This window comes from Thunnus thynnus, chromosome 4 (assembly GCF_963924715.1).
Source record: "Thunnus thynnus chromosome 4, fThuThy2.1, whole genome shotgun sequence".
Taxonomy (NCBI): Eukaryota; Metazoa; Chordata; class Actinopteri; order Scombriformes; family Scombridae; genus Thunnus; species Thunnus thynnus.
Window position 1 is genome coordinate 37149766 of NC_089520.1, and position 25528 is coordinate 37175293.

General features: G+C 38.5%; 1 protein-coding gene and 1 long non-coding RNA gene across 3 annotated transcripts in view; both read left to right on the top strand.

Moving 5' to 3' along the window:
• optc (opticin) overlaps positions 1 to 24810 on the top strand; it is a 50063-nt gene extending 25253 nt beyond the window's left edge. The window contains exons 3-7 of one of the 2 annotated variants that reach the window (XM_067588522.1): positions 5131 to 5278; positions 21258 to 21416; positions 21519 to 21712; positions 23123 to 23218; positions 23522 to 24810. In XM_067588522.1, the coding sequence (XP_067444623.1) occupies positions 5131 to 5278; positions 21258 to 21416; positions 21519 to 21712; positions 23123 to 23218; positions 23522 to 23689 (765 nt within the window). In that variant the 3' untranslated portion in view covers positions 23690 to 24810. Of the gene's footprint in view, positions 1 to 5130; positions 5279 to 21257; positions 21417 to 21518; positions 21722 to 23122; positions 23219 to 23521 lie in introns of both variants that reach the window. The other variant, XM_067588521.1, reaches the window with a different exon arrangement.
• On the top strand, positions 17003 to 19318 carry LOC137182190 (uncharacterized). Its single transcript, XR_010928269.1, has 2 exons — positions 17003 to 17957; positions 18625 to 19318. It is a non-coding gene; the product is annotated as an uncharacterized lncRNA (long non-coding RNA).
• Positions 24811 to 25528: the final 718 nt, after the last annotated feature.

Sequence of the window (25528 nt, forward strand, 5' to 3'; positions counted from 1 at the left end):
ATTCTCATTGGTCGAATAATCTCCATGTTACTTTCATAAGGAGAAAAGTGCTACATCAATAGCTTTCCAGGAGTAATCCATTATTTCCTGCGGCGGGAGAAACAGACTAACAAATTACCTGTGAAAATGGGGGTGTATTCAAAACACCCTTGTTGTTTTCACAACTTTGAACTCGCCCAACCTAATGGAGACTGCTGGGTCTAACTGTACTCAACGTTTACTGAACGTTTACTGAATCTGTGTTTCTCCATAATGACCTGACACAACGAGAGCCCCCGCCATATAATATTTGATATCCGAATGAATATCCATTCATTCGAAAATCGATAGCATTTAGGAGTCTCTGTGCAGCGCTGTTCCAGCACATGAGTCAACCTCTGTCATTGCCTGGGAAACTATTGGTAGCGTGGCTCCGTTAAGGAGTATGTTTGTGTAGCGAGTGGGAAAGAGCGAGGGGCAGAGAAATAACGGTGGATGCGAGCGGGGCAGAGGAAAAGGTTAGTAGTAAGTTGTCAGTCTGGCAGTAAATGTACAGTACAGACTACAGTGTGTCAGTTAATAAATCCTAAAAAGTCATGTCTGTTATTTCCCCAAATGCTGGAAAAGTAAAGGGGGTTAGATCCAAAGTTAACAACAATGGGTTAGCCAAACCTTAAGACACAAAACAGAGAAATAGAGAACAGAGAAATGTGTGGCTCCCGAGTTTACTGTGCACTCTGTCCCGTTACATCGCAATTGAACAGTGCACACTGTTCAAACATTTAATCATTTAATCACCCTCATACAGGAAAGAAATATGACATAAAAGAATTCATTAACTGTCTCTCTACACGTCATATATATCTTGAAATGCCCATGTGGCTTAATGTATGTAGGCCAAACAAAGCACCATCTCAAACTAAGAGTTGCTGAACATAAGGCTGCCATTAGAAATTGTAATATGGATTATGCCATTGCTAGACACTACAAGGAGAAAAACCATGGGTTGGCTACGTCCCTCAAATTTATCAGCATTGAAAGAGTGCGACCCAATCCAAGAGGTGGTAACTTGATTAACCACCTCTTAAGAAGAGAGGCATTTTGGATTGAATACTATTGAACCTTATGGACTTAATGAAACACAGGATTTGAGTTCTTTTCTGTGATATGAAAATGTTAACCATATGACACATAGTATTTGAGCTCTTTTCTGTGATATAAGTATGTTAACTTTATGAAACACAGGATTTGAGTTTTCGTCTGAGATATGTAAATATTAACTTGTATTTCTCTCCACAGGCTATTTGGACTCTTAGGGAGAGATGAGATGAGCCCCTGGCACTCACCCTTCCCATTTAGCGATGTAGAGGGACAGCTGTAGGACCTGTTGTCCATTCTGCTTACGGAATTTTACCCATCCTATTCAGTCAGTTGTTTACAGGATGTAATGAAGTTTAATTATATAAAATGGTGTAATTCCTGTAACTTTGTGCAACATTAATCACATTATGTTTTTTGTAATATGTATATTTTCATTTTCGTGCCCTTTGTAAAATGTTCACTTTGAGAAAATGAAGACTGTGATAATTAGTCATGTGACTCAAATGTATTTATGACACCTGTGAGTACTCAGCAGTTGTACTGAGCGAACCTGAAGAAGCTACAGGCGAAACCCATTGTTCGCTCTTAATAAAGTCACAGTAAAGTCATTACAGTGTGCGGTGGTTAATTTTGATTTTCAAAAACAAACAGGGTTCAGACTTCACAAAGGTGAGCAAAGTCAAAGCTTGTTAAATTCTGTTTAATGAAGTAGTGAGACAAATCACACACTTGTTTCATCATCAGAAAGCCTGCAGCATTACAATAATTGCGCACTCAAAGTTCCGCCATTTGTCCCCCTTTCATCGGATTTGAACAAAACTTGGTGTGTACTGTATTCAGGAGGTAGTGCAAGATGTCACCAGTGAGTTTAATCAATTTCAATTTCAATTTATTTATTTATATGGTGCCAAATCACAACAAAAGTCATCTCAGGGCACTTTTCACATACAGCAGGTCTCGACCATACTCTTTAATTTACAGAGAGACCCAACAATTCCCCCATGAGCAAGCACTTGGCAACAGCAGTAAGGAAAAACTCGTCTTTAACAGGAAGAAACCTCAAGCAGAACCTGGCTCTTGGTGGGCGGCAAGGGGTCATCTGCTTTGACCTGTTGGGTTGAGATCAATAATTATTGATTGTATTTATTTATTGGGACATCGTACAGTTTTTAACATAAAATTTTGGGTCCCTCCTTGTGAGATTATTTATGTTTTTCCAGATCAATTTACTGTTGCTTTTTGCCTCATTCAAAATATTGATATAAAAACGAGATTTAGCTTCTCTTAGCTCTTGGATAACTTTGTTCCTTAAACCTTTATAAATCAGCATGTCAGTGTCTCTTCTAGTTTTAATTGCCTTCCTTAGTGCAGCATCTTTAGATTTCATTAGTTTCCACAAATTCTCATTAAACCACAGTAAATTGTTTTTATTTTTAGATTTTATCTGTATCCTTACATTAAATTTTCCCTCACAGAATTGATTCTGTGAGTAAAAGTATCACAGCCATAGTCCTGATCATCAGAGGACAGTACATCATCCCAGTTCAAGCTGTTCAATTTCATTGATAAATTCTTCTTGCTTATCTCTGGGTATGCATTGGAGGATCATTGTCGTAGTTGCCTTCTTTTAGTCAATTTTCTCGCACATAGGGTTATGTTGATCTGATAAGCCAGTGATTAAATTATAACTTTTAGTTATTCTTTATGGTTTGTTAGTAAATATCAGATCAATTCGTGTACTGGAGCATTTTGCAATCCCAGTTGGGCCTTTTACTAGTTGTTTTAATTGAAATTTCTCTGTGATCATTTTTAGTTTTTTCCTCTTAGTTTTATCCTTCCAGTTCACATTAAAATCACCCATAAGTAATAATTCTTTGTTGAGATTGCACTTTTTCAAGGCGTCTGTGAGTTGATCATAGAAAGTGTCATCTGCACAAGGAGGCCTATAGACACCTATGATGTTAAAAGACATTTGTTGGGATAACATTTTTTTTCATCTCAACATATTCTAACGTGTTACCTGCATTGTAAGTCACACGTTCACATTTGATGTTGACTCACATTAAAAAGCACCCCTCCTCCTCTTCCATCAGGTCTGTTTCTTCTGAAACATTGGTATCCGGGCACCATGAACACACTCACAGGAGTTGTTTGTTTCAACCATGTTTCAGACAGCCAGAGAAAGGCCAGATTTGAGTCAGACACAAGATGAGTTAGTTGATTGCTCTTTGTAGTAATGTTTCTGATGTTAAAATGTCCACCGAATGGTCTCCTCAGTTTAAGCTTCAGGTCCCGTAAGACTTTTGTATGATTGACAATTTGGAAGGTTTTGAATAACCTCTGCCTACTCACTGCAGGATTTCGACACACAGTGGTGTCAGCAGCAGGTTTTGTGAGAGAGACACTGGACATATCAAGGTTTTCACAGCCCAGTAGCAAAAAGTTATTCAGTGAGACGTAATGCCTTGTGTTAGAAAAGCTTAGTCTGTTAAGGGAGAAGCCCGGCTAAGAAAGTTGCCGCTCATTTGTCACTGGCACCAGAGGAGTCCCAGACACACTTGGGCACAAATCAGCATCGAAGTTCTGCAGTGTTTCAGGGGTCACTGGTCCAGGATTTAGCGGAACATGATGTATGCAGGATGAGCATACATCATGTTGCTTTGTATCACTTATACACCACACCATGTAAATTTTTATGTAAATCTGATGATATTTGTCACATAAGGCTACCTTCCTGCTGTCAGTAGGTGGCAATATGACTATAACTCAATATTGACATGTAGATGTGTTCAGGCCTGGACTCTTATCAAACATGAGAAATTTGGGGCGGCTTGGACAATGAAAAGTGGAGTTAAAACAACTTCCTGTTTAATGCCCCAAACGTGTTTTGGGCAAAATTGATCGGCACACCACAGCAAGGGCGTTTCATGAAAATTAAAAACCTTCACAAGTTAGCATCACAAAGGTCTTTAGATATCACCTACTAACTTTGAAGTCAATCATGTTAAATCTCTAGGAGGAGCTCGTTAAAGTACAATGTCTGTCAGTGGCTTCACTTTGCCAAAAAAAATTCAAATTTGATTAAAAACGGTTGACTTCCTGTTGGAGATAGTATATGGCTCCAAGAGGCTTTTTAAAAAAATTCTGTAGATGTTACATCTGCCTACTAAATTTCATACATCTAGTCAAATATAAAAGTGGGGGCTTTGATTATGAAATTTCCTGCCCATTTGCCACATCCATGCCCAAGACCTATATCAGATGAAAGTTACCCCACTTCTGATGCATGTGCAAAGTTTCATGACTTTTTGAGCATCCCTAGCACCTCATAAGTGCTAAAAATAATTAGGGGGCACTGTAGAGCTGAAAAGTCACACCCAAGCCCACTACTAATTGAAATATTTACTAATCCGACCAACAACAAAGTTTCGTGATTTTTCACGCATCCTAAAGGCCTCGAATGTGTTCATAACACAGAAAAAATGAATACCCCCTCCCACAGCAGCACTTAACCAGGTTATCAAAAAGTTTTATGTAGAAAAAGAAACTACATCTACTAACTGACTGAGCCTACTAACCATTTGTTATGTTTTTCCTATTGTTGCTTCACTGTGGTGTTCTGTTTTCTGTGCAGAATGATGTATGTGTAGAGTCTGTTTTCACATTCAGCTGCTGAAGGAGGAAAGTTTTTGTGCTCACCTTAAATCTCAGTTAAGATGTGTACCTACAAGCAGGATTTGTAACATCACAACTAGTTTGAACCCAATCATTATCCAGTATGCAACTTACAGAGGAGTTGGAGTTGTTGGAGTCTTGAATCTTTTGGACTTTGGATTTGGACTTTTCAATGAAGCAGAAGAGCTCATGTTTAGTAATTAAACATCTGAAATAAAAAAATATTTGCATATTTATAGATTCTGGATTTTTCAATGAGAGAGAAGGAGGAGAAGCCATTTTAAGGATTTTTAACTAATTGATTTACTTTTTAAATTTTTTGTGTCTGGATGTCTGGATGGTATGGTAAAAATGTCTATATAATCCAAATGACAGATTGAAGTGGGCACTGTAGCTCCAGACACTCCTCCACCTGAACACCACGAGGAGGAGGTGACCCTGCCCAGCCAGCCCACCCTGCCTCCAGCTCCTGTCACCCTGGACTTCAAGGGACCAGGTCTGTTTGGCCCTGAGACTGGACTGGGTATGTCAAAGCAAGGACTGGGTCCTTATTTATGTACACAAATGTTGGACAATCTTTAATGTTAAAGGCTCTACACACTCTGTTCCCTCCATTCCAATATATACAACAAATGCAACAGAGGAGCGGAGGGCAATGACTGTAGGGGGTGTGGTCTCATGGCTATGTAGTGTGTCACGTGGGAGTGTCAGTATGTGGCTATAGCTCTGCTGTTTATCGTGGTTAATGTTACCGTCATCAGCCCTGAATATTTTGTTAAGCTCTGAATATAGCACAGTTACAGATATTTCTTTTCTCAACTGGCGAGATAACAGCAGTACTGCCATGGCAGCAGTGAATGGGGGTGAAATAATTCATCCAGGAGTAGCTGCAGTGTGCACCAACAACCACCAGGTGCCATATGTGAGTAGTCCAAATGCAGTGTCTGCCTGTCTCTCTGGAGGGTAGTCAATACAAAATGGAGACCATGCTTGGCAAGCAGATACGACGGGGGAACAGAGAAACGCTGTGAAACTTTTTGGGAATTAGTCACAGCACTGTTATATTTTTTGCTGGGCCTGTACAGTATACTTATATTACACAGTGTTAATTTCATAATGTTATGATATTTAAACCAACCATCCATCAACACAATTTAGAATATATGAAACAGAAATTTAACACCCAGGGGCCAGATGCATAAAACTCTGTGTCTATTCATGACATAAACTGTGTGTACACACAAAGCCAGAAATATTCAGATGCATTCTTTTCATCAGATTCATAAAGCTGTGCGTATGCATGGTTGTTTTATATATCTCAGTCATTGTGGAACTACACACACACGTCTCATTGGTACACCCACAATGAGCCAAAAATGGGTGAAGACACGTCCTGAACCAGCTGTTTTCAAATCAACATGATGCCTGGTCCACCAGTCTGTACAGCTGTCAATGAAACAAACCAGAAATAAAAAGTGCTGTTTCACCGATTGTGTTGCACCAGTGAGGTTCTCCAACAGCCAAAACAGCTGTCATTATGCATGACCGTTACGCACAACCTGTTGTCACAGGTCAACTGTGACACACAAATTTCAGCTTTATACAGTGGAATTGTTTGTAATAAATCAGACTTAGGGATAAATACTGAGCTCCATCAGAGTTGTTAGGATATTTTTATTTGAAGTAGCTTAACGTCCAAGTTATCTATAATAATTTCTCTATGCTTTCTCTTCTAGAATGTAAGCAACTGAAACATAACCCGATTTCACCTCAGGATCAATTAAGTATTTCTGATTCTACTTACTACAGTTAATTACTTGAATCCTTAAGTGTTTCACATATTTCTCAAATATGTGTCATGCTACCTTCTCATAAATACCTTCAGTTGTACATCTTTACTATAACCAACTGCCCTACAATGAGGGGTTATTACCACAGCCCCCCACAACCCCCACTACCACAGTGAAGTTGGCTTTCACATGGACATGATAATGCTGCTATACAAATGTAAATCAGCCATTTAAAGGTCCAGTGTGTAGTATTTAGTAACATCTAAAAGAACAGACTTGGTAAAAATTGAATAGATTATTTATAAGTATATTTTAATTAGTGTCTAATGAGCTGAAAATAATAATTGTTGTGTTTTCGTTACCTTAGAAATAAGCCCTTTATATCTACATGGGAGCGGGTCCCCCTCAACGGTGGCCGCCATGTCGCATCGTCTGTCACATCTTGCCTGGACTTAAGGTGTTTTTTTTGGGCTTATGTTGTGTTCTGTGGGGTCTCTGCTGGGTCCATTACTGGTTGGATCGTTCTGTCAGGGCTCAGGAGATGCAGGAGTGGACCCAAACGCGGAGGCCGGAATGCAGATATGATGAAAAAACTCTTTTAATTGTGGATGGTCACGGACAGGTAAACAGGGCTGAACAGAACTCGCAGAAGGAACAACACAAAACGATCCAACAAAGACTGAACAGAAAACCCGAACTTAAAGAAACTGAACTAACAAGGAGATGAGGTGCAGGTGGGGAGATGGCTGGAGAACTCGAGAGGGGAATGAACATACAGGGAGCTGATAGGCTGAGGACACACAGGGAGCGGGGCAGGGCTGACGAGGCTAACACAGGGCAGGTGTGGGGAAGACAGCAGGGCAGGGCTAACGAGTCCAAATGCAGGGCAGGTGTGGAGGAGCACATGAACACACAAGGGAAACAGAACAAAAACCCAGAAAACAAACTCAACGCCATCTACACCAACCCATCCAAAACCAAACACAAACACAAACCCAAGCACACAACCCAACAAACCAATGATGCAGTGAAGAACCGAGGGACTAAACAAACGTGCAAAACCAGGAGACCCCACAGAACACAACATAAGCCCAAAAAAAACACCTTAAGTCCAGGCAAGATGTGACATCGTCATGTTTCTGCAGTAGCGCAGAACGGACAAACCTAAAACTGGCTCCAGTGAGGGCCTTACGTGTTTTAGATTCAATGGGCGACTACCGGAAATGCACCGGTATTAAAACGAAGAAGAAGAACGGACCAAACATTTTGTATTGTGAGACGTTTTTGAAACCAAAATCTGATAAATGGAGGATCATACTTATTTAGAAAATCACAGGAGCGTGAATTGTTGTCGTCAAAGAAATAAAAACACGAAGAAGCCAAACGAAATCGGGACAAGCAACGGCATAAAACGAGGATAAACCCAGATGGAAATCCCTGATGAGAGAAATGTTTGCAGACTAACGCCGAAGTTTCCTGTTTACTGCTGGACAGGTAAGAGTGTAATGTATATTTATTTTGCCCTGCTGGTAATGGTTCAAAACCTAGATGATGTACAATGTTGGCAGTACATTAGTTTTCCTGAAAAGAAACACCGCCACGTAACGTTAAACATTAGCACAGTTTAGCCTCAGTTTGTGCCTCTCACGGAGCTGGTGGTCTGACAAGAGACAACAGGGAGGCGACGTTGTGCTAATAACCCAACGATTTATTCATTTTCTGTGGCAGTAAGACAACACATTGATTGATAACTAAGATATTTAGCTCTGGTGATGTGCCAAAGACAGTAAGTGAGAGTAATGAGTTAGTGTGAAAGATAAACTGAGAAGTCTGCTCATCACCAAGTTAATACATCCTGTGAATATTTTTCACAGTGCTCCATGATTTCATTGTTTGCTCCTAATTTGTCATTTAGGAGCACATGTACACACAGGGGCAAGGGAGGTTAGCTTATAGTCCAACACAAGTAACGTTTTCCCCGTTTCAATGTTGAAAAACATGTAATTGCTACCACAGTTTTAATTTTACATTTATCAGTCAGAAGTAGAATTTTTCTGTTATTTATTTTGGTATGTTCATCCAGGCCAGCCAAGGATACCAGCATCTTAGGACGTAACATAATGTATTACAAGGGTTTGTGACTGTGTCATAAAGCACTTGTTTTTTGAGGTTGCTATTGTTTCTCCAGCTATGAGAGAGGTCCCGCAGCATCGATGCATGGTTTTGCCTTTATCTTCATCCTGAGGTGACTGTGTAATTGGTCAGGGGTAATTCACCATGTGCCATTGATGGCTGGGAGTATATAGGTTTTCATTACAACCAAAGACAACAAAAGTTGATTTCACTGAATAGCTACTTGTCTCTGGCTGAAAGTGTGTTAATCAATTCAATAATCTGATCTAGTCTGTTGTTGGGATGAAAATCTGCATGGAATAAGATTGAACAGTTTCTGGTGAGCATGTTAGATAGATAGATAGATTGATAGATAGATAGATAGATGATTTATAATAGTAAGTTCATTCATTTGTGCTGTTTTATTTTTCTCAGGCACTATGGGTTGGCATTATTCACCATGTCTGTGACATTCGCACTCGCCATATCAGAAGTATTTCAGACCAAGTCAGGAGAGGTAAGTGATACACATTTGTTTGCCTGTGTAGCATATTAACTTACCCTGGAAGTCCTACTCTTGGTTAAATAGCACAACTGCATAAAATGTATGAAATAGTAAATTAATTTGTTGTGTAATGGTACTGTCTTCCACAGAAGCAGTTTTCCCTGCAGCTGCTGCTCTACACACAGCTCCTGGAGCAGATGAGGAACAGCAGTGCCAGTGAATCATAGTTCCTGCCATGAGAGTATCTTCATCCAGAGCAGCAAATTGAATACCTTTGGTGTGGTATTGGTCTGACCCTTGTCAGCTATTATATGTGCAGCAATTTGACTGCTGGAAGGTGATCGGATAAGTTTAATCGCACTGCTTTTAGTGTTCAGACTAATGATTTGATAGATTATTCTGTCTTTATCAGAGTCAACTCTGAAGAACACAGAATAAGCTGTCAAAATGTTTGTTTGAAAAGTAAAAGCTGCATGTTTATGTTATAAATAAATGTTTCTGTTAAATAAAGGATATTTTTATTACAAATTTCATTATTCTTAGTGTTGTTTTTTATATTTTTATTTTGTAGTTCAAACTAGTGAATTACAGTTTACATAACCTGAAGTGGCAATGAAAATTAATCCATAACATGTACCCGCCCTACGCCCTGTTCTGAGGATCAGTGGTATTCCAACTTCACTACTGTTTTATGTTGCTTTATAATATATAAATAATGAAAATATAAATTAATGGTGGAAGTGTGAATGACAATATACTGACACTGCAGGGAAGTACTGTATTTATTGAAGTATATATTAATATGTTTATCATTGCAATTATCACAGCACATCTGATGAATATCTTTTACTTGGTAAACTTGCACATTTAAGTTGAACAAATGTGAATATTTAAACAAGTTTAATAATTATCTAGAATATATATAAATATAGAAAATGTATAGAACAAGTATAAAATAAATAAAGTATCAGAAGTGTAACAAATAAATATTTGATGATTTGATGCCTTGGTGATGAACAGGCAGGTGTGTAGGTACCTGAGATGCTGTGTGGACGTTCCAGAGGACCTGGAGGGAAACTCAGAGGCCAGGTGTGAAACCAGTGTGGTGTCTTTGGAGGACCAGGGAACTTGTCCCTGATCCTCCAAAAACAGCAACTGGGGATGACAAGTCGATGCTGTCAATAGATGAAATGTCTATAGGCAGCATAACGGTACTCCCGGTTGTCATCCCCAGGCTTCCTGGTTTGGCTTAATGCCATAATGTCCTCCCAGTACCGCCTGTGAATGCATAAAAAGCATGTTCAAGACAGTACTGGGAGAAGTGCAGACTCACACAATCTGCAGGGTCCTGGCCACAGCATTTCCTCTCCCGGTCCGTAGGCATGTCTGTACAGTTACGACAAGTACACCATTGTACCCCTGGCACTCCAGCAAACGGTGGGACACCATGCCTGCACTGATGCATCATCAAGGCATCAAAAATGAACATGTAACGTTATCCTGCCAACACTATCTCGCTATCAATAATGCCTAATGTCAGAATAAAATAACGCAAGTTTTGTTTAGCATGACATTGCTAATGTTAGCTTGTATTACCAAAACAATAAAACACTCATAATTGCTATCTTACTTGTGAGCTATAACCTATAATATTATAGACTAAATAACTAAATACATATTCACCTCATCGTTTGACTTGTTAGAAATGCTCGGAGCTGTCGTGGACGACGACATCTTCAACAAATAGCCTCTTGTCCTTGAAGGCCACTGTAGCTTCTGGAACCTCTCCAAAGCGGCAGAGTGCTTCAATCTAGAAACTCACCGTTAGAGGCCGCTAAATACCACACATATTACACACTGGACCTTTAAGGTAGTAGGGGGCTGTGACTCCTGTTCTACATTTAGGAGCTCCAAATATTTAAAATATGGAGAACCAAAAGTCAAGTTTACTAATTTAATTTGGTTCATTTTTTTAAAAATTGTTTATACTGCAGGGGTTGCTTATACTCTTTTTCTAAAAGGCACTCACTCCATTTTAAAGGAATATAGTGATCACACATAAGAAAACGGGTTCTTATATTTACACAAATATGCATTTATCGCTTCCCAAGCTCCCCACCTGCCAAATGAAAATTACTAAGAGTTTTTCTCTATAACCTAACTATAATGGACTAAATTGAAGGTGAATACATTGATACATTGATACAATTGATTTAATTTGTTCCGTCAATATTCAATGATAAACCAACTCCAAAATGCTCTGGATGTGTAGCTATCATTCACAGAAAACCCCCTGTGTCTCTTTTGCGTTCATGTCGACAGCAACATTGAACACAACAGCTGTTAGTGTGGTGCCAAAGCTTTGTGTCCATCCTGTAGGTCTCGGAGGTTGCTCCCTAGAGTTTTTTGCTCTTAATATCTTGTGATCTTTTTAACCCAAAAACATGATCTTTCCCTAACCCTAACCAAGTGGTTAAGTGCCTAAACCTAACCAGATCTTAAACACACTGTTGTCACATCATAAAAACCAAAAATAATGGCAGTGCATTAGTATTGGATATCAGACACTGACAATGTTAATTACCTGAAAAAATACTTTTTATATATTAGAGGTCCTCTGCTAAATTCGGTGTCATATTTCAATCAGTAAAACTCAGATTTAACAAATCAGCCATAATAAAAATGTGTGAAATGTGTTGTTAAGGCAAATGAGCATTATCTGGGAAACATTATGTTTATTCACTTTACATGGAGCTAAAATTAATACAGAAATATTTTAAATGTTGGCAAAATGAGTTAGTGTCTGTTTATGAGAAATCATAAATGATCTTTTAGAAGCAGTACAAGTTTACCGGTAACACACTACACTATTACACTATTTAACTTAAAAGCATTTCCAAACGAGCAATATGACAAGGGAGCCTTGAATTAAGACATGACATAAATTGCCACACACACAACTCAAATATATGCGGTACTAAGCTACGAGAAAGATAGCTCACTGCAGTCAGTCAGTTTCCTCTGCAGTTGCTTCACTTCTGGTGGACTTATTGAGCAGAAATACAGACAGTGCCACTCTGCCATTGCAATTACATTGTGGCCGGAGGGGGTATTACCCTAAAATCCTGTCAGCAAGCGGATAGCTCGTGGTCTGTGAAGTGAAGCCAATGCAGAAGTGCCTTAAACCATGATCATGCATGGTTAATGTCACAACAGCAGTGAAAGATTGTCCACTGTAAATGCTCAAAAGGGTTGCTTCACTTCATTAAAGACAACAAGGCAAAGTGCAATGCACATGGGAAGCTAATTAGCTGTAAGTCAGGTTGCACATCAAATTTGACCAAACATTCAAGGCAGCATGGCGTCGATCTAAAAGAATGTTCAGTGTTTGATGTCATACGGCCTAGCCCGAGTGTGTCATCAGCCAGCGCTAGCAGCTCACTACTACTCACGCTAATGCAAGTAAACCGTCCGTGCATGAAGTATAGTTCATTTGCAGTTCACAATGTATAATGAAAAATCCGATTTTGGGGGGTATTTCCTAATTTCATTGTTTTAAGATGTGCAATGCAGACTGTCTGCTTGTTCCATTATCCAACTTGTAGAAAGAAAATTGAAACCGTAAGTTGAGAGCTGGAAACAGAGACAGTTCGCCTTCAAAGTAAAAGTTGCACGTGTGTTGGCTGCAGCGGTCAATTTAAGGAGAGCTCAACTTAATAAATACACAAATAGCCTAAATAATGAACATAATTCATAACTTCTTTTGCACACTTTGGAGATGAAACTATGTAAAAGGAAGCAGAGGCGGCAGAACCAACCCGGGGATTTCTGCATGAAGTACATGCAGCATGTGTTACACAGATGCACTAAGCCGCTGCAGACATTAACATTAAGTACCGGTGAGTCCTACTTAATGTGTTTGTGATCATGTTGTGTGCATGACTTTATCAAGTTAACCTCTCCAACCAAACACTGTTTAAATTGTTTACTCATCCACCAGCGTAGCTAACTGTTAAATTAAGAAGATTACCAATGCTAGCAATGCTAATTGATTTTTAAGTAAACTAGCTACCTGTTGTAGCTAACAAACAGCTGTTGTATGCTAATGTCACTCCTTTCCTATTATCAGCTGTTTTGCACATTGTTTAGATTATTTGTTCATCTAAGTCTGTGTGAAATATCTATATTTATGGGAGAAGTAAGTTAACTGAACTCTCTTCAGTCACATATGTAAGGATTAGGGGTGTTTTGACATGCATTTTTCATTTATTAAGCTCACAGATGTGTACAGTACCAGCAATGTGTTTGTGCATGCAGACTACAAAGTAAAGAAATGTTCTAAATAGCCAATGTGCTGAAGTACAGATAAATTACAAGAGAACTATCAAATATGTGTAAGAGTGAAAAGAGTCTTTCTTGAGCAGTTTTAGCAGTCATATTAAAGTTCCCTTATTAAAGATTTGTGGTGCACAACTTAACATTACGTATGTGGCTCTACTGGAGTAGACAATATGTTGGGACCTTTTCAGGGAATTTTTGCCTTAATGTTTTTCAGGTCTACTAGCTCGCACCACCACACTGGCTTCCTTCACATTGTTCACCTGTCACTGGCTGGTAAAATGTATCAGCACTCAGTGGCATGGGGATATATGTAGTAAAAGTTTAAGTAAACAGATTCTCACTGAATTTACTTAATTTATTTAAGACATCTGTTTTAAACTTTCAAACCTTTTTTCTTTTATTACAGAATTTCCAGAGGACCAGAGTAGAGACCTTGTGAGACACCAGGGAAGACAGCCAGTGGATGAAGTGTCGCTCACCCTGAATGCTTTTGCTGGGGTTTCATGTCTGCTTTCTGTGTCTCTAACAGTACCTACCAGTTTTTCAGTGCAAAGGACTAAGACACACATGGTGATGGGTCTTTACAATTATTGAAAAGTTAATAATAAATTAAAGCTGCAAGCAGCGTTGAATGGGCCCTCGTGCCTCCACGCACGTTGGGCCGCGGCGCAGTCGAAGGGCGTCTGTCACGGGCATGTAGATGTCTTCAGACCCAGGCTGTTTTCAGACAGTGCAAGAAGGAGATAAACATCATTTCCTTTGTCCACTGTTTTGCCTGCTGCTGGGACTGCTTCGCTAAAATTTTTTAGGGGGTGTTATTCAGCCAGTTTGTTCAGGACGGACTCTTTTCAAACATGTAACGTTTGGTGCAGACTGGAGCATGTACAGTAAAGTTATCACAACCTCCTCTGTCATGACGAAGCATCAAATCTCAACGGTGTGAGGATGAGAATTTTCTGCAGGGTGAGATATGTCTGTCTTGCTCACGCCTGTGGCATCAAAATTATGCAAGTTTTGGGCCCATTCACTTGAATTTCAATTAGTAAACAGAAAACTGTTGATGAGTTTGTGTGTAAAACAAATTGATTTCCTGATTTTCATCAAGTTTATTTTTAGAAAAGTAAAGACTTTTAACCCACATGACCTGGTCAAAGTTTGATTGAAATGTGTACTGTCAGGTGTGGAGAGACAATAAGTAACTGCAGCTGGACACAGAAAACTATTCATATATTTGAATGGAGGGTGTGAGTGAACCGCTAGGTGCTCGGGCCATAATAAAGGAAAAACTGCAGTACAGAGGTACAAATTTTAGTTTTGATTTTATTTTTCTGCAGCACTTTATCACTAAACTGTCACTCTCACTCACTGAACTCCATTCAACCCCCACACCCACCCACCCCCCTCCTATTCTCTCTCCCTCTCAGTTGGAGAGGAGAATATCACTCTTCTTGTGAAATATCCTCATAAATCCCATGACTTTGGCCAAATACTACATTAAAAATCACATTTTTTTGTAGGAAATTACATTGCAAATCCATTGATACAGGTTTCAAAGTGGTCAGACTTACCGTTCAACGCTGCTTGCAGCTTTAATTTAGAATTTGGATTAATCAGTGATTACATACACAGTCTGCCCTAATTATTCTGTTAGAAAAAATGCATAGATGGATAGATGCATTTAGGATGCATATAACAGTTAAATGCATCCTATCAAAGTATGACAAAATTATATCAGTACAAACAACTGTAAACAAGAAATAAAAAATCCAAGACACTTTGAGTCCTGAGTGTCTTTAATACATTTTAATGTGGATGATTAGAAGAGATGGTTAATTTTTGTACAGTACACACATGCAACATGTACAGTGGCTTATACAGGTCCCATAAATTGAATTCTTCATCATAAATCATTGTGGTATTGTTTTGTTGGATTTGTATTCATCACTGATGGTGTTGGCAACACGGTCTAATTCTGTAAGTAAAACAAAAAAACAAAACAAAACGCAACAATTCATGAAATAAAGTTAATCTTACTTGTGTATTGTGCCCCCTTTCTGCCACTGTTAAAAACCTATTAAAATGTTGAATGTCTTAAGTAAGTGGAGGGAGTTATAAATACCCACTAACTCAAAGAAATAATGTGTTGAATGATGTTTTTTCTGCTTTAAAATCAAATAAAGGATGTGTATTGTTATTAATCATGGGTGGTAATTAATTGCAATACATTTGCAGTTAGTACACAAATAATTGATTGTTACTTGGAATTCTCACTTAATTAGCTCAGTAAAACATTATGGCAACCTGAAACTGTCTTGTAAAGGAAATGAAGTTCTCAATTTACATTCTAATGTTTCAGTTTGAGGCGAGTCCCCTGAACACTACACAAAAAACATGGCTACCTTCACAATATGAAAACCACATCAACGTCTTCAATTTTCAGTAGTCATAGTGAGGTTGTTGGACTGCTTTCAGAATTCCTTGTATCACGTAAAATGTCATCACATTGTTTAGGTGTGACATGAGGACAGACATGAGTTGTATATAAATACAACTCCATGTAAATTACCAGAAGATTTAAAGTATTTCAAATGTATAACAATAGGTGATAAGATGCTAAGAAACTTGAATTTGAACAATGTGTTAGTTACACAACCTGTCCAGTGTGACCCGGAGAGTCTAGTACGTTGAATGAGGAGAGAGGCAGTTACCCTGATCCCATTTCACTGCAGAGATGCAACCAGCTGAGTGTCTTGGTGCAAGTCGGTAAGGTTAGGATATTTATCAATGTTTCAATGTACAGGGGACAAATCCCCATCAAAACTGTATGATAGTATCACTACTGTATGTGTGATGTACACATATATACTGAATTGTTTCAACACTTCACTGAGTCACAAAAATCCAACATGCTATACAGTACAATGTATCACTGAAAACATTGTGACCTTCCACTATTGTGAGTTTAAACAATGTTTGACTGGTTTAAAGTTTTACATAAATGTGGGAAGCATTAGGCCAGTTGAATTATACTTAGCCTGTTCTTGTTGATCCTCTGTAGAGCAGGGGTGATGAGAAAGAATTCATTAGAAAATGAGGGATGTTTGCAACACTTGAGGCCTGCTATATGATCTATGACATTAAATAATGTGTGATGTCTGTTAAATTTGTTCTCTAAAATGCTACTCATTCTCCATTAGGAAGGCTTTGAAAATTGCAATAATTCTCTTGACAGTATATACAGTGCTGCTTGATAGTTTTTGAACCTTTTAGAATTTTCCCTATTTCTGCATAAACATGAGCTAAAGCATGATCACATTTCCATGCAAGTCCTAAAGCTAGATAAAGGGACATCAATTAAACAAATGAGAAAAAACCTTACACTTGTTCGTTTATTTATTGAGGAATATGATCCAATGTTACATATTTGCGCGTGGCAAAGGTATGTGAACTTCTAGGATTATCAGTTCATGTGAAGGGGAAATAGGAGTTGGGTGTTTGCTGCATTTACATTGAAAACCCCTGGGCTGGTTCCGCCACCTCTGCTTCCTTTTACATAATTTTATCTCCAAAGTGTGTAAAAGAAGTATGAATTACATTAATTATTTAGGCTATTTCTTTTTTTATTTAGTTTAGCTGTCCTTAAATTGACCTCTGCAGCCAACACGCTTCAAAACATGTAACTTTTACTTTGAATGTGATCTGTCTCTGTTTCGAGCTCCTGTTTCAATTTTTTTTCTACAAGTTGAATAATGGAACCAGCGGACGCTCTGGCGCGCTGAATTGCATTGCACGTCTTAAGACAATGAACTTAGGAAATACCCTGAATACAAAGTGAAAAACTGCAGATGAATTATACTTCATGCACAGACCATAAATGCTTAAAGGTCCAGTGTGTAATATGTGTGGTATTTAGCAGCCTCTAATGGTGAGGTTCTAGATTGAAGCACTCCGCCGCTCACCCCTATCCCTCCTAAGACTTTGGAGAGGTTCCAGAAGCTACGGTGATCTTCAAAGACAAGAAGCTATTTGCTGAAGATGTCATCGTCCACGACAGCTCCAAGCATTTCTAACAAGTCAAGCAATGAGGTGAATATGTATTTAGTTATTTAGTCTATAATACTATAGGTTATAGCTCACACGTAAGATAGCAATTATGAGTGTTTTATTGTTTTGGTAATACAAGCTAACATTAGCAATGTCATGCTACACAGAACTTATGTTATTTTATTCTAACGTTAGGCATAATTGATAGCGAGATAGCATTGGCAGGATAACGTTACATATTTTATTATCCATTTGCAGAGTCAAGTACTGGAGGTTAAAGGGAGAGGAAGAGGGTGAGGAAGAGGGCAAGTTAGCGGTTTTGCTGCAGGCAGGGCCAGACGAGGGAGGAGAGCAAACACTGGCACCGCAGAAGCAGGGGAAGAGGCTGGAAACCCCCCGAAGCAACTGAGGTTTGTGACATGATTTATACAATTATTTTATTATATTCCTACCCGTTCTGCATGATATTAAAAATGCCAATATAACACAAAGTGGTATTTACATAGCAGCTCTGTGCTTTACGTTACTGTAGTCTGTATAGTTTGATGTATTATCAGTGTAACATGAGTCAGTAGCCCCTTTTACACAGCCCGTTCAAGGTGGGAATACTGTACTGGTAATCCTCCTCGCTGTTCTGTTTAGCCCGTATTCAGACCAAATCTGGTGGGGCAGCGTACAGCTGCAGGGTTGAGGGGGTGTGTGGGTGTGTTTGTGCTTTAGAAGCTAACCGCTGTGAAACAATAAGAAAATAATGTTTATTGATCTGATTCACCGGCTTCCTCACTACCAGCGATCACCCTCTAGCTCACTCAACCACAGCTGCTCTCTCTCTCTCTCTCTCTCGTATAAAAGAGGCTACTGAAAAAATCAGCAACATTATTGAATGATGATATAAATACTATATAGGAACAGTATTGAGCAGCAATATTTTGACTTTTTTTAAAAATCATGTTACTGTTGTAGACATGTTTGGGAACACTGCACAGCCTACAATCCATATTCTGCACTACCATTACCATATTTCCAACATATGAAACTTATAACCTATAAAGCCTTATCTGTGTTTTATTTTTTCAGAGACTTCTTGAAGAGATGACCTTGGAGGAGCACAGGCAGCTCACTAGCGAACTGCTTCAGAGGCAGCCAGGGCTCGTTTTTGATGCCTTGATGATGCATCAGTGAACCACAAAATAAAAATATAAAAAACAACACTAAGAATAATGAAATTTGTAATAAAAATATCTTTTATTTAACAGAAACATTTTTGGACATCCTTTTCAATCTGGACAATAAAAGGATAACATAAACATGCAGCTTTTACTTTTCAAACAAACATTTTGACAGCTTATTCTGTGTTCTTCAGAGTTGACTCTGATAAAGACAGAATAATCTATCAAATCATTAGTCTGAACACTAAAAGCAGTGCGATTAAACTTATCCGATCACCTTCCAGCAGTCAAATTGCTGCATATATAATAGCTGACAAGGGTCAGACCAATACCACACCAAAGGTATTCAATTTACTGCTCTGGATGAAGATGCTCTCATGGCAGGAACAACACCTATGATTCACTGGCACTGCTGTTCCTCATCTGCTGCAGGAGCTGTGTGTAGAGCAGCAGCTGCAGGGAAAACTGCTTCTGTGGAAGACAGTACCATTACACAACAAGTTAATTTACTATTTCATACATTTTATGCAGTTGTACATGTGGAACTAGTGCTATTTAACCAAGAGTAGGACTTACAGGGTAAGTTAATATGCTACATATGCTACATAGGCAAACAAATGTGTATCACTTACCTCTCCTGACTTGGTCTGCAATACTTCTGATATGGCGAGTGCGAATGTCACAGACATGGTGAATAATGCCAACCCATAGTGCCTGAGAAAAATAAAACAGCACAAATGAATGAACTTACTATTATAAATCATCTATCTATCTATCTATCTATCTATCTAATATGCTCACCAGAAACTGTTCAACCTTATTCCATGCAGATTTTCATCCCAACAACAGACTAGATCAGATTATTGAATTGATTAACACACTTTAAGCCAGAGACAAGTAGCTATTCAGTGAAATCAACTTTTGTTGTCTTTGGTTGTAATGAAAACCTACGTACTCCCAGCCATCAATGGCACATGGTGAAATACCCACTTTACATCACCTCAGGATGAAGATAAAGGCAATAGTCACAAACCCTTGTAATACATTATGTTACGTCCTAAGATGCTGGGATTCTTGGCTGGCCTGGATAAACATACCAAAATAAATAACAGAAAAATTCTACTTCTGACTGATACATGTAATATTAAAACTCTGTTAACAATTACATGTTTTTCACCATTGAAACGGGGAAAATGTTATTTGTGTTGGGCTATAAGCTAACCTCCCCTCCCCCAGTGTGTACATGTGCTCCTAAATGACAAATTCGGAGCAAATAATGAAATCATGGAGCACTGTGAAAAATATTCACAGGATGTATTAACTTGGTGATGAGCAGACTTCTCCTCAGTTTATCTTTCACACTAACTCATTACTCTCACTTACTGTCTTTGGCACATCACCAGAGCTAAATATCTTAGTTATCAATCAATGTGTTGTCTTACTGCCACAGAAAATGAATAAATCGTTGGGTTATTAGCACAACGTCGCCTCCCTGTTGTCTCTTGTCAGACCACCAGCTCCGTGAGAGGCACAAACTGAGGCTAAAGTATGCTAATATTTAATGTTACGTGGCGGCGTTTCTTTTCAGGGAAACTAATGTACTGCTAATAAACATTGTACATCATCTAGGTTTTGAACCATTACCAGCGGGGCAAAATAAATATACATTACACTCTTACCTGTCCAGCAGTAAACAGGAAACTTCGGCGTTAGTCGTCTGCAAACATTTCTCTCATCAGGGATTTCCATCTGGGTTTATCCTCGTTTTATGCCGTTGCTTGTCCCGATTTCGTTTAGCTTCTTCGTGTTTTTATTTCTTTGACGACGACAATTCACGCTCCTGTGATTTTCTAAATAATTATGATCCTCCATTTATCAGATTTTGGTTTCAAAAACTTCTCACAATACAAAATAATTGGTCCGTTCTTCTTCTTCGTTTTAATACCGGTGCATTTCCAGTAATCGCCCACTGAATCTAAAATGCGTAAGGCTCTCACTGGAGCCAGTGTTAGGTTTGTCCATTCTGCGCTACTGTAGAAACATGGTGATGCAACATGGCGGCCACCGTTGAGGGGGACCCGCTCCCATGTAGATATAAAGAGCTTATTTCCAAGGTAACAAAAACACAACAATTATTATTTTCAGCTGATTAGACACCAATTAAAATATACTTATAAATCTATTCTATTCTATATTATACTTATAAATAATTTTTATCAAGTCTGCTCTTTTAGATGTTACTAAATACTACACACTGGACCTTTAAAAGAATAAAGATGAATTAAGATATTTTTGTTATCTAAACATTTGACCTCTTTTTTGACTATATTGGAATTAAAGCTGGGAATTGATAAGAACCAGAATCGATAAGCAGAATTGGAATCGTTAAAATTCAAACGATACCCAACCCTAATTAACATCATGTGCCAACATAGACCTACATACAGTGTGCATTAAAGGATGATTTAGTATGTAGTTACCCTTTAAAATTTTGTGTGGCTGTGTGCATATGTGGTACAGCTGTCTTCTGTCTATGTGCAGGAATGCCTACCTGCCTGCTGTGTGTATGTATCGGAGGGAGTGTGTATTGTGACGACGCCGGACTGGATCAGATCCCACCCCTGCCCAAAGACACCACCCATTTTTATGGACGTTTCAACAAGATCCGACACCTCAAGAACACAGACTTCATCAACCTCAGTGGGGAATCAGTTTGGAGACTGAGGTCTACTGTAAAGTCTCAGATAAAAACTAATATTCAAATAATGGCAGATATAGACTATGTTTTTGTTTGTTTCACAGATAAGCTGCAGTCCATTGATCTAACTGGGAACCAGATCTCAGAGATGGATGAGGATGCGTTTCGCTCTCTGCTGCACCTCCAGCAGTTATTGTTGGCTGATAACAACCTGCAGATGATTCCTGAGCTGCCAATCACCATGAAGCGCATTGATCTACGCAACAACAGGCTGATCAGCCAGGGGATGCACACAGAGGTATTCAAGGTAGACCCCCTGCTTTTATGCTTAGACTTTTAAAAATCCTATTTTAATCTTTTTTTAAAAAAAAAAGCTGTCACTCAACCCATTTTACAGAGATCTGTTTATCTGTCAAAGGAAGTACCACTACCACCTGTGAAAACCAGTGTGGACAGTAACTAAGTACATTTTCTAAAGTACTGTACTTAAGTAAAAATTTGAAGTACTTGTACTTTACTTAAGTATTTCCATTTTATGCTACTTTATACTTCCACTCCACTACATTTCAGAGGGAAATATTGTACTTTCTACTCCACTACATTTATTTGACAGCTCTAGTTACTTTTCAGATGAAAATTTGACACATAATATAACAAGCTTTTAAAATACAACACATCGTTAAAAATTAAGCAGTGGTTTCCAACCTTTTAGGCTTTTGACATCGTACAAAAAGCAGTGTGTAGTCGGGGTCACATTTCAGATGTTGTTTACAGCTCCACCAAATAGTGATTTTTCCCTCTAAACTTTTCACATGGTTTCATTCCAATAAATGTTCAAATGATCCGGTATTTCACCGGAAATCAAAGATTTGAGAAAAAGTTTGAAAACTGAAAACAGATTTGTGTATCAGAACTTTGTTGTTTCTTCTTTCCTCTCCCATTAATCGTCTTTCGACCCCTAAAATTTATCTGGTGACCCTTTGGAGGGACCTGATCCCTAGGTTGGGAACCGCTGGACTAAACTAGCTAACTGTAAATGAAGTGGTTCAAACCAGTTCCACCCTGCTGGTTACACATTGATGCTTCAGTATTAATAATCTAATGATGTCATATATAATAATATATCAGAGGAACCAAACCACTGCTTTTACTGTAATACTTCAAGTACGTTTTGCTGCTAATACTGTGTAATGTACTTTTACTCAAGTAGGATTTTTACTTGTACTTTAGTAGGATTTTTCATGCAGGACTGTAATGGAGTATTTTTACACTGCTGTATTGGTACTTTTACTTAAGTAAAGGATCTGAATACTTCTTCCACCACTGGTGAAAACACTTGTATAATGTTATGTCTTCATCTATATCTAAATCGTCTGGAGGTTTGGGAAAAGCAGGGAGGCAGGGAATTATCTGTTATCCTGCAGGAACAGACTCCTCCTTTTATTCTTCTTGCAGAAAACAGCTTGTATCCTTGGATAGTTAGAGTTATTCCCCTTTGGATCAACTACAGTTGATCCAAAGGGGCATGATGCAGACCACTGATTACATGATGGAAAACATTGAAAATGTGAAGAAAATGTAAAGACAATAAATTGTTCAAGATGTAGAAAGTTGACATTCAGTGGGTGTTGTGCTCCCTCTTATGGATATTTTCATGTATTACTTTTTTGTTATGTGACTGTTTCCCTTTCCTTTCTTCTCTGTGCAGGATATGAGCCAACTAGAATTCCTCTATCTGTCCAATAATAACCTGGATTACATTCCTACACCACTGCCACTGAGCCTGAGAGTGTTACACCTGCAGGTAGGAGCACAAACATCTATTGTCTCTTCTTCTTTAATGTCTCTGAAGGGAAATGTTCTGTTTTCTCTGCATTAAGATAAAATATGGTAAAATGCCGCTTTTAAACATAATCCAGGCAGCAAAATCATTTCCTCAAAAACCTGTTTTGAAAAGCAATAAGTAGGATAGTGTGAGGTTACAACAGTGATAAATGAAATGATGAAATAGTGGCAAAACTATGCAGAGTCAACAGTAAAATGTCCAATGGCTAACACTTTAAATGTAAAAACATTAACAGCAACTTCCTTGTGCCCCTCAAATCAGAACAACAACATCCAGTCTCTGCATGAGGACACCTTCTGTAACCGCCATGACCGCAAGTTTATTCGGCATAACTTGGAGGACATCCGTCTGGATGGTAACCCCCTGAACATTAATCTGTTTGCTCAGGCCTATATCTGCTTGCCACGCCTGCCTGTAGGGAGTCACTGACAGCTGCCGGACACCAGGCTTGAAAACACACTTAAAAAACACACAAATAATACTAGAATAAAAACTGTTTAGCTGTAATATCTATAATATAGATGACGTGGAATTTGAAGGCCATACTGATCCAAATGTTTTAAACACTAAGCACTTTGTCTACATATTCAATGCCAATTTTTATGCCAAAAACATGTAAAGTCTGTGGGAAGAAACAGCATGACTGAAACTGATATCTTTAAAGCTGCATTAATTGTTTTTTTGGCCACTGGTGGGCAGCAAGACAAGCTGAGGACCACAACAGTGACATATTATCACCTTATAAAGTTGTATATGGTTAACATGTTGGCAAGTTGCCTATTGACAACCAGAGACACAAAGCAACGTCAGCATTCATTGCTAGGACACAGTCCTGCTTGTGTCCTGATGAACAGATTAACTGCTAAATAGTCCACTATGTTCACCAGCTAGTCACTAACTCCCTGTCTGCTGTTTGGTGTTGAGTTATTCACTGAAAACAGCTACCTGCTGTTGCAGCAAATGAGGTTCTTGAGAGTTGAGTTTATGGGCCTGAATACTGAAACCAAGAGCAGAAAGAGGCTAAAAAGCTTTGAGGGGAACTGTAGTGTTGGTGATAATTCTCTCTGGGTTCATTCTTATAAGTAACCTTTCACATTAAGCAGTCTTTGATTTGTTGTTAGTATAAAAATATTAATTAATGCAGCTTTAATTATTATTATTTTAATGTGGGAAGAAAGAGAAACAAGTCTCCCCTTTTAACCATCTGAACCCTTGACTGTTTTTGCTTAGTTTTCTCGCCTAGGCCTTTATTTGCAGGCATATGGCATAATTGTTACATGAACATTTCTTAGCTCTGTATATTATACATTATCCTTTATTTCTTTAAAGAATATGTTGGCCTGTTCAGAAATACCATCATATAGCATGTCAATGATAAACACATTTTCCAGGTCATCTTTTGTGAAAAAATGTAATTGTTCTTTTTTCTGAATGTTCACAGGTTTTTAAGACATAACCACAAACAACTGTATATGAATGGATAGATGAGTGTAAGAATTGGAATGAAATGCATTGAATATGTAAAATGACATAATACAGAATTTCATGGATTTTGTCACTCCTGTTCTTCTTGTTATTTCCATTTGGAAAGAATATGTTTTGAGTTTTGGCACTGCAGATCCCATGACGGGATGGTGGGTGGGTGATGCAAACAGGAAGTGCAATGTGCCTGTGATGTATTTGGCCCAGGGGATGTATGCCAGGTCCTCCAGCAAGATGGCAGTGTAACCGGATAATTGGCAAAACCTCCTTTACATTTATTTAGGAAAACAGCAGCTTAAAGTTTATTTACACAAGTTTATACAGACTCTCCTACTCAAGATGATTTTTAGATCTGTTTTAAGCTTACTTTAACAAAAAAAGTGTAATCTTCGATATTCTGAATCTGAACCGAAAATTTCATGGCTCTCAACAACAAATGCAAATCTACTGCCACAAACAAAATTCCGACAAAGACCCCCAGCAAGTGCAGAAAAATGCTTATGAAAATATAAAAATGCAATAAATGTAAGAGCTGATGGTCTACAGGCGGAAAAATGTCAGAAACAATCAACAGGGTGGACAAAATAGAGCTAAAAATCCATGAAGTGGAAAACAAGATCCAAGAATTGTCAATGTATAACCGACGCTGGGATTTGTGTATGTTTGGGTCAGCTAAAGAGGAAGGAGAAAATGTTTGCCAGGAAACTGTGCCAAAGCTCAAAAGTAAACCAAATACCAAATACCAATACCAAATATCATCTGCAGTGTCCACTGACCTGGTTGCCA